A 12,500-nucleotide genomic window follows, 5' to 3' on the forward strand; every position below is an offset into this window, starting at 1 on the left:
ACGCGATTTGATCCAGTCAACATATTTCGACACTCGGGTATAGACTCCTGGAGCGTCTCCTGCACATCCGGCACCAAAGCTCACCACACCCACTTGAACCCAGGTATCAGGGCCAGCCTCAATTAACAGAGGTCCTCCACTGTCACCCTGAAAGATACAGGCATTTCTTTGTTCAAGGTGAGCAGATAAATAGGGTCAGAACAACATTTCCACTATCACCCTTAGAGATATAGGACTTTCATTATCATCTTGAACAAATTCCGGACTTCCACTATCACTCTGAGAAGTTGACATCCATTATCCTCTCAAAAATTACTTTCACTATCACCCAAAGAGATAGAAGATTTCCACTATCACCCCGAGAGGTACAGGACTTTCATTATTCCCTTGAAAAAAATACAGAACTTCCATTATCACCCTGAGAGATAAAAGACGTTCACCATCACCTTGGCAGATACAAGACTTCCATTTCTAATATCCTGATGCTGATCCATGTATTACGACTAGCCTAAAACAATTGATCTGTTATAAATAGACTAACAGGTCATAAATTAGATACCCGATTTTTTATTGTTCCTGAAGAGTCCAGATACCATGAAGATATAAGAATAAAATCGTTGTATTTACTAGAAACTATATAGAGTGTATAGAAGGGTCCTGCTGTTACCCCACAGACATTCAAATAACTAGTTGAGAAATATTAATGATTTTTGGCTATGAAAAAGCCTTCAGAATTTTGCCTAAAAAAAGTTTTGATTTTTGAACTAGTAAATATAATTTGAAACGATTTTGAGAACTTTGAACATAACCAAAAGAAAATATTACAATCTTAGCTATATAAGAAGAAGGCCAGGTTGAAATACAACCGGAATTTCACCATTGAAGCAAAAGGATTCCTTAAGGATAAAGGACCCACTCCAAATCCCGCATTAGCACTTACAACGCAGGCATCCTTGCCAACTGTGTAGGTGCAGATCATGTTATCAGTGATGTCCACCGTCCCTTCGTAAATGCTCTTGCAGTCATCGTGGTCGCTAATATCGAGGGTCACTTCCATGAGTTCTTTTGGAATAGCATCTGGGTCATCTGGAACGAATGGAACGGTGTTGCGTTAATGCATGGTACACTGGCTTTACAGAGATTACAGTGATGTGCCTAGGGTAATATTTTGCATATCACTGTATAACTCAATGGCTATACGGGGTTAAAGGATGGTTTGAAAGTGCTTCTAGCTGGAATGCTGGTCACTGGAATATAATGGACCTTGCAATGGCTTTTATGCAGGTTACATGCATATTGACAAGGAGTCATTTTCTGAAAAGCCTATATTTAGAGGCAAAGGCCAGTGATGGGCAGCCAATATGAAGTCTGTACCTAGCCCAGGCCTGAAGCAGGGTAAATCAAAGCAAAAAGACAAAACCAAAAGTGGACGGGAAGATAAAATCAAAGGAATATTGTTGGATGGTGGTGGTTTTGAATTAAGCAGGCCTTAATCTAGCACAAAACCTATCCCAAAGGCTGCAAAAAAGATTGGTAACGCTACAAAAAGATTATGCCTGTTGCAGACCTCTGGACACTGACAACCAACTGAAGCGAACTAATTGTGAGTGTTAGAACGCGTTTCTTTTTTATTTCAATTCTATTCCAAGTTATGGATTTCATAAAATAAAATAAAAAATACAAAAAATACAAAAATATCAATGCTAAAAGAAGAAAATCAACAAAAAAATTCTCCATGTGTATCAAGCGATATGTTTTCTGTCAAACAAAGAATGATTGACATGGAGGACTAATCACTTCATTTTCCGTTTACTTTCAATAAGTCTAGCAAACACTAAGGTAAATACAACCGCTAAAAGAACTTGGATTAATTGATTTTATGATTTATATAACATAGCAGACCTGTATGTACGTATACCTATATACTGTATATGTTTGTATAATTGTATGTACAGTTTTTATGCTAGCAGGATTTTATATATTTACGAAGAAGCATATAGAGTATAAATATACATACACACACATATATATACACACACACACACACACACACACATATATATATATATATATACATATATATGCATATATATGTATGTAAGTATGTATATATATATATATATATATATATATATATATATATATATATATATATATGTGTGTGTGTGTGTGTATAAATTTCATGGAAATTACTATTGAGACACAATGCTCTCTTGCACAGTACACACACACACGCATATAAATATATATATATATATATATATATATATATATATATATATATATATGTATATATATATGTATATATATATATATATATATACATATATATATACATATATATATATATATATATATATATATATATATATATATATACATATGTGTGTGTGCGTCTGTGCGTATTTATTCCTTTGTTCTTAACCGTAAACCTTCATAAAGTTATCATAAAAATGGGAATAGACCAAGAGAAGAGCAATATCAAAATTGGATATTGAAAAAAAAAATCAGCAAGCACACCAAGTGGGCGCCTGTAATGCATTTTACTTCTTAATTCCGAGCCATACTGTCAATACATACTAGCATTAGTATTGTGTACAAATATATGTTATTTGATGCTTTATTCACTGAGTAACCGATTACGGAGGATGCCTTCCTTCAGATCTATAGCAATGGTATTTGGCTTGAGGTTGATCGACTTCTAATATCAGACACAGCGCAGTTTACTTTGCTGAACAGATGACAACCAGCATTGGGAAGTGGTAGAAAACAATATTATATTCTAATTCGAAATCAATTTGAGATTCTGGCAACTATAATGCATATGATTTGTTTCAATATATTTTCCTAGCCAATGGAAAAGAATTGACAGAATTGTCTTCATGAAGATCAGAGACAAAATAATTGCCCCATCAGTTAAAACCAAAACATAGCCATAATGATTTTGTGGATTTGTGGCCAAGTTTCTCTAAACAATACATTTTATAGGAGAAGAGCTTGTTATTTACCTTTCAAGTTTAAGTTGGAACAGGCTAGGGTAAGTTAGGTTAGGTAACACCCACAGCAAATCACTACCTAGCCCTCCACAAATACACAGCTTTGGAGGCGCTGACGATAATTTGAGTAAATGATTAAAATGAAATTGATTATTCTCACCGTGGTTGAGCCTTCCCCATCCTGCAACGACTGCCAATGTATGCATATCGTTCTCGTTGGCCAAACAAGCTGGGGACAGGTTACTTCCAAAGGACACTGGCTCTTTCAGCTTCACCAAAGCGATGTCGTGTTGTTTCTGAAACACAAAGTGAACACAAACTAAAATGTACGAGCTATGTAGATGGATGACCAATATTAGTACTATTAATACCATTATCATTATTATTATTACTACTAGCTAAGCTACAACCTAGTTAGAAAACCAGGATGCTATAAGCCCAAGAGCTTCAACATGGAAAAACAGCGCAGTAAGGAAAGGAAATAAAATAAGGAAATAAATAAACTACATGCGAAGTAATGAATAATTAAAATGAAATATTTTAAGAATAGTATTAATCTTAAAATAAATCTTTCATTTATAAGCTATAATAATTTTAAAAACAAGAGGAAGACAAATAAGAAAGCATAGTGTGCCCGAGTATACCCTGAAGCAAGAGAACTCTACCCCAATAATAAGTTATTATTATTATTATTATTATTATTATTATTATTAGTAGTAGTAGTAGTAGTAGTAGTAGTAGTAGTAGTAGTAGTAGTAGTAGTAGTAGTAGTACTTGCAATGAAAAACTCAACATTATTGAGAAGTGCTGAGCTGACATGGAAAAGCTCTCTTCATGGATACCAATTTAGATATTCAAGATTATTCCTGTCTTATCTCTATTACAATGTCCATATCAAGAAAAATTAGAATAATAATAAAACAATATTAATAAGATGTTTATTAATCTCATTGGTTCATAGGAAACTAAACAATGTGTAAAAGAAGTTGAGTTGCTTGGTGCAACAAACCATATGGATCGGATATAAAGTAAAGGACAAGGAGCAAAGAACCACTGATATTGCTCACATTACTCCTTGTAAGACAACCTGTAAGCAGTATCTGCTAATATTTAATATATATATATATATATATATATATATATATATATATATATATATATATATATATATATATATGTATATATATATATATATATATATATATATATATATATATATATATATGTATATATATATATATATATATATATATATATAATATTATATATATATAAAATGTGTGTGTGTATGTATAACGTGTGAATTTTTTCCCTTACCTCAAAATCATCATATTTTTCGTGGATAATCACTTCAGAAGATTCGATTCGGTACTCGTTCGTGTCCTCCAGATCAGGGTATTTGTGGGCAGATGGGTAGACGTGGATGGTATCAATTTTCCTGAAATATATGAAGAACTAATCTGCCAGCCTCCTTAGGTCAGTTTGTATTGGAACCATGTGCTGAGAGAATACACTGCTATGGTAGTTTGAAGTAAAAAATTAGAGCCAGATTGACGTCAATTATAAGAGCACTTGTTTGCGAAAAGATTGGTATGATAGCTTGTGGTAATATATGTTTCTCGAAAAGAATAATCTTAAAATATATGAACAAAGTCGAAAGATTTGAGCTGAGTAAGTGACCTGTTCAAATATCGAATCCAGATTCGATATTGTGATGGTCGAGGGGTTATGATTGATTTAAAAAGTCCGGGAAAAATAAATACACATGGAGAAATAAAAACAATATTACTCTAACATGCTTCGAGAATCTCTTCATACTTCCCTGTTCAGTGTACTGCGTAAGGTCCACTGAAGACACTATCCCACCACAGGGGGAAGGCTAGAAGAACAAGGAAACATGGAGATTTTCGAAAAGTGTTATTAGAGTAATTAATTTTAGCACTGCAGTGGGGCCCTACTTCCAGGCGTGATTGGGAGTTCCCTTAACAGGGGTATAGCTGGAATGGCCAATACAGGTGACAATCTATTTAAATGGGGCCTTAAAACCGGCAAGTCTTGCGAATGTGGAGAAAATACCCAGACCATCAATCATATTCTCCGGCCATACCCACTATCTCATAATTTGGAGAACTCTGACTTAGTTAATGTCAATGAAAGAACGCTTCAATGGTTGGCTGTTTGGCAGGCAGAGCAGCTGATCGGGACTACGGTCTACCCAAAAGCCAAAGCAATGTCATTCAAAAAGAAGGCTACCATTCTTACCCCATTAAATGGGAAAAAGCACGTTAATAGAAGAATTTATTTTCTCAGTAAACATAGTTCGTTGTATTCTTTCTTTCTTTGAAAACTACGCCATCGCTTCTAAGGTGCAACTGCTGGGTTCAATAAAAGTTTTTTCAATATTTAATATTTTCATTTCATTATTTCTGTTTTTATCTATATTCCTTCAGCCTTATGTCTTGAAAAGACTTCAAAGTTAATAGCAAATGCTCTTGGATTCTCCCATCAGAAAAGACTACTTGTATGGGATGTTTATCAATTGCTTTAATTTTCAGTGGAACCAGATTGAAAAAAAACCCTTTTCTTATATTCATCTCTTAATTATATGACCATTTCAATTGCCTCTTATTCTACGTATCAATACCACCTGCTTTTCACATGATTTAACAAATTCCATTGAAGAGTCCTTACTATACTTACCCATAGACGCAATGAGCAGCTGTTAGAACGAAGTCTTTCGTAATGAGTGACCCTCCACAGGTGAACGAATCCCTCTTAGTGCGCATGTGCAAAAACACCAGCCAAGGATACTCGTGTACAGATGCTATTGAACCTCCCACGATTCTTGGCATGGTAACCTTTGAGCGGCCACATTTTTCTAATAATACGTAAATTGATAACAATGGTTATGTCAGTCGATATATCAATATATACACAAATTAATAAATACCGGGGAAATATATCAATAAATACATAAATCATTAAATACCGGGAAATATATCAATTAATACATAAATCTATAAATACCGGGGAAATATATCAATAAATACATAAATGAGTAAATACCGGGGAAATATATCAATACATAAATTAATAAATACCGGAGAAATATCAATAAATTCATAAATTAATAAAAACCTCTCTTTCCGAATTACATGACACGAGACTAGAAAAAAATGTAATCCAGCAATTATCATGAACTCTAAAGTATAGGTCAATTTATCAATTTCATCATATCCTCTATATCATGCACATTAATTAATTTGGTACACTTAATCACATCTGCCACTAAAAAGAAAAACTATTTCATGGCAGACTTGATATTAATCTACCACTTCAAAGACCAGAATGAACTCCGGGACCAAACTCTTACCGCAGAATAGACGACTGAAGGGCTCGGCTGTCGTAGTGATGCCTTGGGTCGTTGGTTTCTTCGTTGCTGGGGTCGTTGCTACTGTTATTGGTTCCATGGGGGTCTCACCCTTGCAGTCCTCTTTGGGAATGATAAATACATTAGAATATAAAAAAAGGTAATAATGAGGCAACAAACGAAGCAACAGAAGCTTGGTAAGCGAGGCTTCAATCAAACGGTCAAACGTGTGGTTACTTACTTGAAAGAATTTGAAAGGGGTTAAGAAGGAAAGTATTTTCGTTTTTTTTTTAAAAAATAGGCTAAAGAAATTTAGGGGTATTTTTGGGCTTGAAAGATTCAAAGGTAAAGACAAGTACGCAATACAATGAAGAGAAATAGCAAAATAAATTCGTATTTTAATGAAATTCAAAACAAGGGGTAATTCCACAGCAATAAGATATCATTAATACTGGAAGTTTTCTTACAACATAAATAATACTTTTTAATGACAATGCGCGGGTAAACTCTCTCTCTCTCTCTCTCTCTCTCTCTCTCTCTCTCTCTCTCTCTCTCTCTCTCTCTCTCAAAAATCATCTATTACCAAAAATATCTTGATATTAAGATTGCTGCATGTTAAAAACATAAGTAGCTAATTTGCAAGGTTCGATTTGTATCTTTTTCAATAAGGGTAATGATATCTTTCAATCAAGCTGTACTTCCTGCTAGATCTTAAACTATTGATAATTTGAGAGAGAGAGAGAGAGAGAGAGAGAGAGAGAGAGAGAGAGAGAGAGAGAGAGAGAGAGAGAGAGAGAGAGAGAGAGAATCTCTCCTAACAGCAATCTCGATCTCTCTACCTTCACTGACTACTGTTGTTCCATTGTCTTCTTATATATGGTGGAGGGAGCGGAGGGACAATGAATACCCCTCACCCCTAATCCAAACCAAATGCAACTCCCCCCCCCCTCTTCTCAACTGCAAACCCCCCCCCCCCCCCCCTCACCAGCCTCCCCACTCCCACCATGCCACCACAATCAACACCAGGTGAGTGATCATGGATTCGTGGGCAGAGCGAAATGATTTTCTTCCAACAAGATTCTCACTTATGATTTTGATTTTTCCATAGTTTACAATAAATCTCAATTTCAGTCGTGAATTGAATAAGTCATTATAGCTGTAATATTAGGCTACTTCGTAGAAATTATAGGGACCTTTAGCAATTGTCAAATTTGGTCTCTCAATAAGATATAAAAACGTTTAATTTTATTGTTACTGATGAATTTCATACCTTCCTTTTTATATTACATTCCTATATTTCAAACTTCACTTTAATTTCTGATAAATTCTCCTATACACACACACACATATATATATAATGTGTATATATATATATATATATATATATATATATATATATATATATATATATATATATACATACATATATATATGCACACCATTCGCGCTTTGCTGTAATTAGAATTAAATTAAGGCACATAATTTGCCAATAAAACTAAGAAAATATAAGTTCAGTTCTATATACCAACCAGCAATGACGACCATCGCCACTGTTACGCCAATTGAAAGCACCAAGTCAATAACGAATCTTTCAAAAGCTGGTCAACATCCATTAACATATCAGATAACATTAATTTGTTAACATATTAATGATCTTGATCTTTCGAAATATTACAAATCATTTTACGTCACCATCACACTGTTTGGAAATAACTTCATTATAATATACAGACATTCTCATTTTCTTCACTATTAATTTTTGTGAATATTTAATTCATCGTGCTAAAGCGAATATTCTGTTTCCCACAGTAATATACATCCTAGTTTAAGACGTAAATTGAATATTGCAGAATATACTTCAGTAAATGTTATTGTTTTAATAATAATAAAGAAATCTTTTAACATACTGATTACTTTTATCCATTATTCTAATGCGCTTCCTTGATACTTATTTCGTCATTTTTCATTTGAATTAAAGAATTAAACATGCAATACATTTAAATATCAATCTTGTGTGTGCTATTTAGTATGCTCAGCGCACACAGCCATATACTGTAATATATATATATATATATATATATATATATATATATATATATATATATATATATATATGTATATATATATATATGTATATATATATATATATATATATTATATATATATATATATATAATATATATACATATATAATATATATATATATGGATAAATATCAACACAACATCGTGTTCAAATAGAAATAAATTTCTACCTCATACTTGGGATCGAACGCTAGCCCCTTCTAATGAAAGGCCAGGTCGAAACCAACCATGCCACGAGAGCCCATAAAAGGAAATCTGAACCTGACACTAATCTAGCTGTCCGAGGATTTACCTGGTGAGACATCAGTCTCTTTACCAGCGAGTTTCACCAGATTTCCCCGGGCCACCACGTGACACAATTGGTAGTAATTCATTCAAATTACCCCTAATGAGTCAATATGGATAAATATCAACACAACATCGTGTTCAAATAGAAATAAATTTCTACCTCATACTTGGGATCGAACGCTAGCCCCTTCTAATGAAAGGCCAGGTCGAAACCAACCATGCCACGAGAGCCCATAAAAGGAAATCTGAACCTGACACTAATCTAGCTGTCCGAGGATTTACCTGGTGAGACATCAGTCTCTTTACCAGCGAGTTTCACCAGATTTCCCCGGGCCACCACGTGACACAATTGGTAGTAATTCATTCAAATTACCCCTAATGAGTCAATATGGATAAATATCAACACAACATCGTGTTCAAATAGAAATAAATTTCTACCTCATACTTGTATGACATTGACCTTACCACTTAGCCACGAAGAAAGTTTTATATATATATATATATATATATATATATATATATATATATATATACATATATTTATATATATATATATATATATATATATATATGTGTATGTGTGAGTGTGTATGTATATACACATATATAAACAAATATATACATATGTATATACTGTATATATATATATATATATATATATATATATATATATATATATATATATATATATATATATATATGTATATATATATACATACTGTACATATAGTGTGTGTGTATGTATATATATATATAAATATATATATATATATATATATATATATATATATATATAAACTTATGCAGACATTTCTAGTCTACTGCAGGACAGGAAAAAGATTCACATGTTGGGGGTCTGGCCAGTTTTCATCACCGTGCTACCCAGAGCGTATTGGTGATGATGGGATATCTTCGTCTGATCGCTCGCAGCAAACCTTACTAGTACAGCTTTGTTGATCATGCCGATACATAAACTCTCTCACCATGTTAAAGTATCCTCACTCAGAAAGCAAATTTTCATATATATTCTGTATATATATAAATATATATATATATATATATATATATATATATATATATATATATATACATATATATATATATATAAATATATATATCAAATGAGCCATATATTTTAATACATTAAAGTCTGGATTCTCTTAACGACCTCGGGATCCGAGCCCCAGGCGAAATCACTCAAAGAATATAGTATCAGACTGGCCGGGTTTCGCACCCTGGTCCTGGATACTTGTATGACATTGACCTTACACTTAGCCACGAAGAAAGATAAAAGTCGATGACAATTCTTCTGTACATATACCTGTCGAATTCAGGTGTTTTGTACTTAGAATTGAAATCAACCCATCTTCACCATCGTAGCTAATTGGTAGGTTTGTGACTTGGCATTCCATTTATGATACATTTGGCACATTCAAACGTGTTTTTCATATTTCAAATAAGCCATATATTTTAATACATTAAAGTCTGGATTCTCTTAACAACCTCGGTATCAGAGCCCAGGCGAAATCACTCAAAGCCCATAGAGTGCCGGTATAGTAGGTGGCCTACCTTCTGAACGTGACCTACGATATTATGTGACCGTTATAGTAGGTGGCCTACCTTTAAATGCGACTACCGTTTGCTCCCTATTCAATAGCCAACTATTTGATAATGACCTGAAAGGAAGTATCATAAATATCTGTTAACAAGCGGTTATAGAAATGCTGGTAATATGATATCCGGGTTTCGATCCCTGGTCCAGGATACTTGTATGACATTGACCTTACCACTTAGCCACGAAGAAAGTTTTATATATATATATATGTATATATATATATATATATATATATATATACATATATTTATATATATACATATATATACATATATATATATATATATATATATATATATATATATATATATATATATGGATGAAAATCAACACAATATCGTGCTGAAATAGACATAAATTTCTATCTCATACTAGGGTCGAACCTTTGCCCCTTCAAATGAAAGGTAAGGTCGCTATCAATCACGCCAACTTCTAGGGCATGCTGTGAATAATTTAGAAGATGGGGTCTTCCTGTCTAACTCCTTTCTCAATCAGATTTTTCTCTATATCTTTATGTAGTTTTAGGATTGCTGTACCTCCTTTATAGATATCTTCAAGCGATCTAACATGAGATTCATCTAATCATTGTCTTTGAAGGGCTTTCATTACTGCTGAGGTTATGACAGAATCAAAAGCTTTCTCATAGTCTATAAATGCCATCCATAGTGGTATGTCATACTCTGTTGATTTTTCTATTAGCTGGTTAATCACATGGATGTGGGTAGTTGTTGATCACCCACTTCTAATCTAAAGCCTGGTAGTTGTTGATCACCCACTTCTAATCTAAAGCCTGCCTACGCTCGTGGTTGATTAAAGTCTAGCTGTCTTTCTATCAGGGTTGAAAAAAATCATGATTTTTTTTAAAACTAAACAAAAAATCTATTTTATCTAAATCAGATTTTTTTATTTGAATTAACTTTCTTGATTTAATGAATTTGTTTTCAGTAATACCTATTTGCTGCTTCTGATTATTTATTTCAGTCTTATCAGGATATTTCCTGGTATTGAACTAGATCTACGTTAAATGAAACCATAGTTCAATATACATTACTTAAGATGAGTTTTTCTCTTAAAACCAAAATTCAGACTTATGATTTAATCGGAGCGGACAAATTATAGTAACCAGTATCTAAATACACAAAAATAAGCGAAACTGCAATCAAACAAAAATACTGACATATAGCAATTTTATCCTAACACACACTACACATTAAGAAATAAAACTAAAAACATATCAACGACTTCTCCATGTGCGTACTCTACTAGCAACAAAATTTGTAATTCCTATTAACGCTGTTGAAAAATCAAGACCTTTATAATTTGTATATTTGTAACTACAACTTCAATTCTTAAGAACACCACGTTTACCCAAAATGTTATGGCTATTAACTAAGATTTGGTCAATTTTTTGCAATACTTATAAACCGTCACCAGTTTTGGAAGTTTCCCTTTTTCAAAGATAATTTCTGACAGTATATTTCATTTTGATTTAATCATGATTTTTTTACTCTGATTTAAATAGTTTGCAATAACTTGATTAAAATAACCCTGCTTTCTATTCGGATGTTTGTAAATATGTTTTATATTAGGGAGAGTAAAGTTATTGGGAGGTAATTTTTCAGGTATTCTGAGTATCCATTTTTGCGAATTAGTATAATGATGATGTTTTTCAAACTAAGTATAGAGCATTCTTGCAAGCATTTAGTGTAAAGTTCAGCCAGTTAACAACTATGAAATCTCCCTCCTAAATATATTATTAAATCAATTGTTAGGCTGCTGCTTTGCCTCTTTTCATAAATTTTAATGCTTTATTTACTTCTCTTTGGTACCGGCTCAGGTGTTTCATTATTTCTATTAGTAAAGTTATTTCTTATAGCATTGTATAGAAATGTTCTTCAATTTTATCACTTTATATCTATTCTTGATATTTTCCTTTTTATCCTTTGTAACAAACAGCTGTTGGCGTCTTGTACAAAGTCTTCTTTTCATCAATTGGATGCTTCTTCCTTTCTTTGGTGTTTCCTCAATTTTTGTCTGATTATGTTTACAAATGTTTTTGGTTTTAAGCTTATTTGCTTCTTTGGGTTGTTCTACTAATTCTACTTCATCCTCTTTGATTTTACCCCCCTTTCCATGTTTTATTAGGT

General features: G+C 32.8%; 2 protein-coding genes across 2 annotated transcripts in view; one reads left to right on the forward strand and one right to left on the reverse strand.

Moving 5' to 3' along the window:
* Positions 1 to 6,512, reverse strand: part of LOC137638109 (chymotrypsin B-like) — a 6,920-nt gene extending 408 nt beyond the window's left edge. The window contains exons 1-6 of the mRNA XM_068370201.1: positions 6,370 to 6,512; positions 5,697 to 5,874; positions 4,314 to 4,434; positions 3,157 to 3,292; positions 941 to 1,086; positions 1 to 147 (exon numbers count right to left, since the gene is read on the reverse strand). The exon at positions 1 to 147 is cut by the window's left edge and continues 408 nt beyond it. Of these exons, the coding sequence (XP_068226302.1) occupies positions 1 to 147; positions 941 to 1,086; positions 3,157 to 3,292; positions 4,314 to 4,434; positions 5,697 to 5,874; positions 6,370 to 6,466 (825 nt within the window). The 5' untranslated portion in view covers positions 6,467 to 6,512. The remainder of the gene's footprint in view (positions 148 to 940; positions 1,087 to 3,156; positions 3,293 to 4,313; positions 4,435 to 5,696; positions 5,875 to 6,369) is intronic.
* LOC137638787 (uncharacterized protein DDB_G0286299-like) overlaps positions 1 to 12,500 on the forward strand; it is a 281,890-nt gene that overhangs the window by 185,766 nt on the left and 83,624 nt on the right. The window lies entirely within an intron of this gene.

This window comes from Palaemon carinicauda, chromosome 3 (assembly GCF_036898095.1).
Source record: "Palaemon carinicauda isolate YSFRI2023 chromosome 3, ASM3689809v2, whole genome shotgun sequence".
NCBI classification, from domain to species: Eukaryota; Metazoa; Arthropoda; class Malacostraca; order Decapoda; family Palaemonidae; genus Palaemon; species Palaemon carinicauda.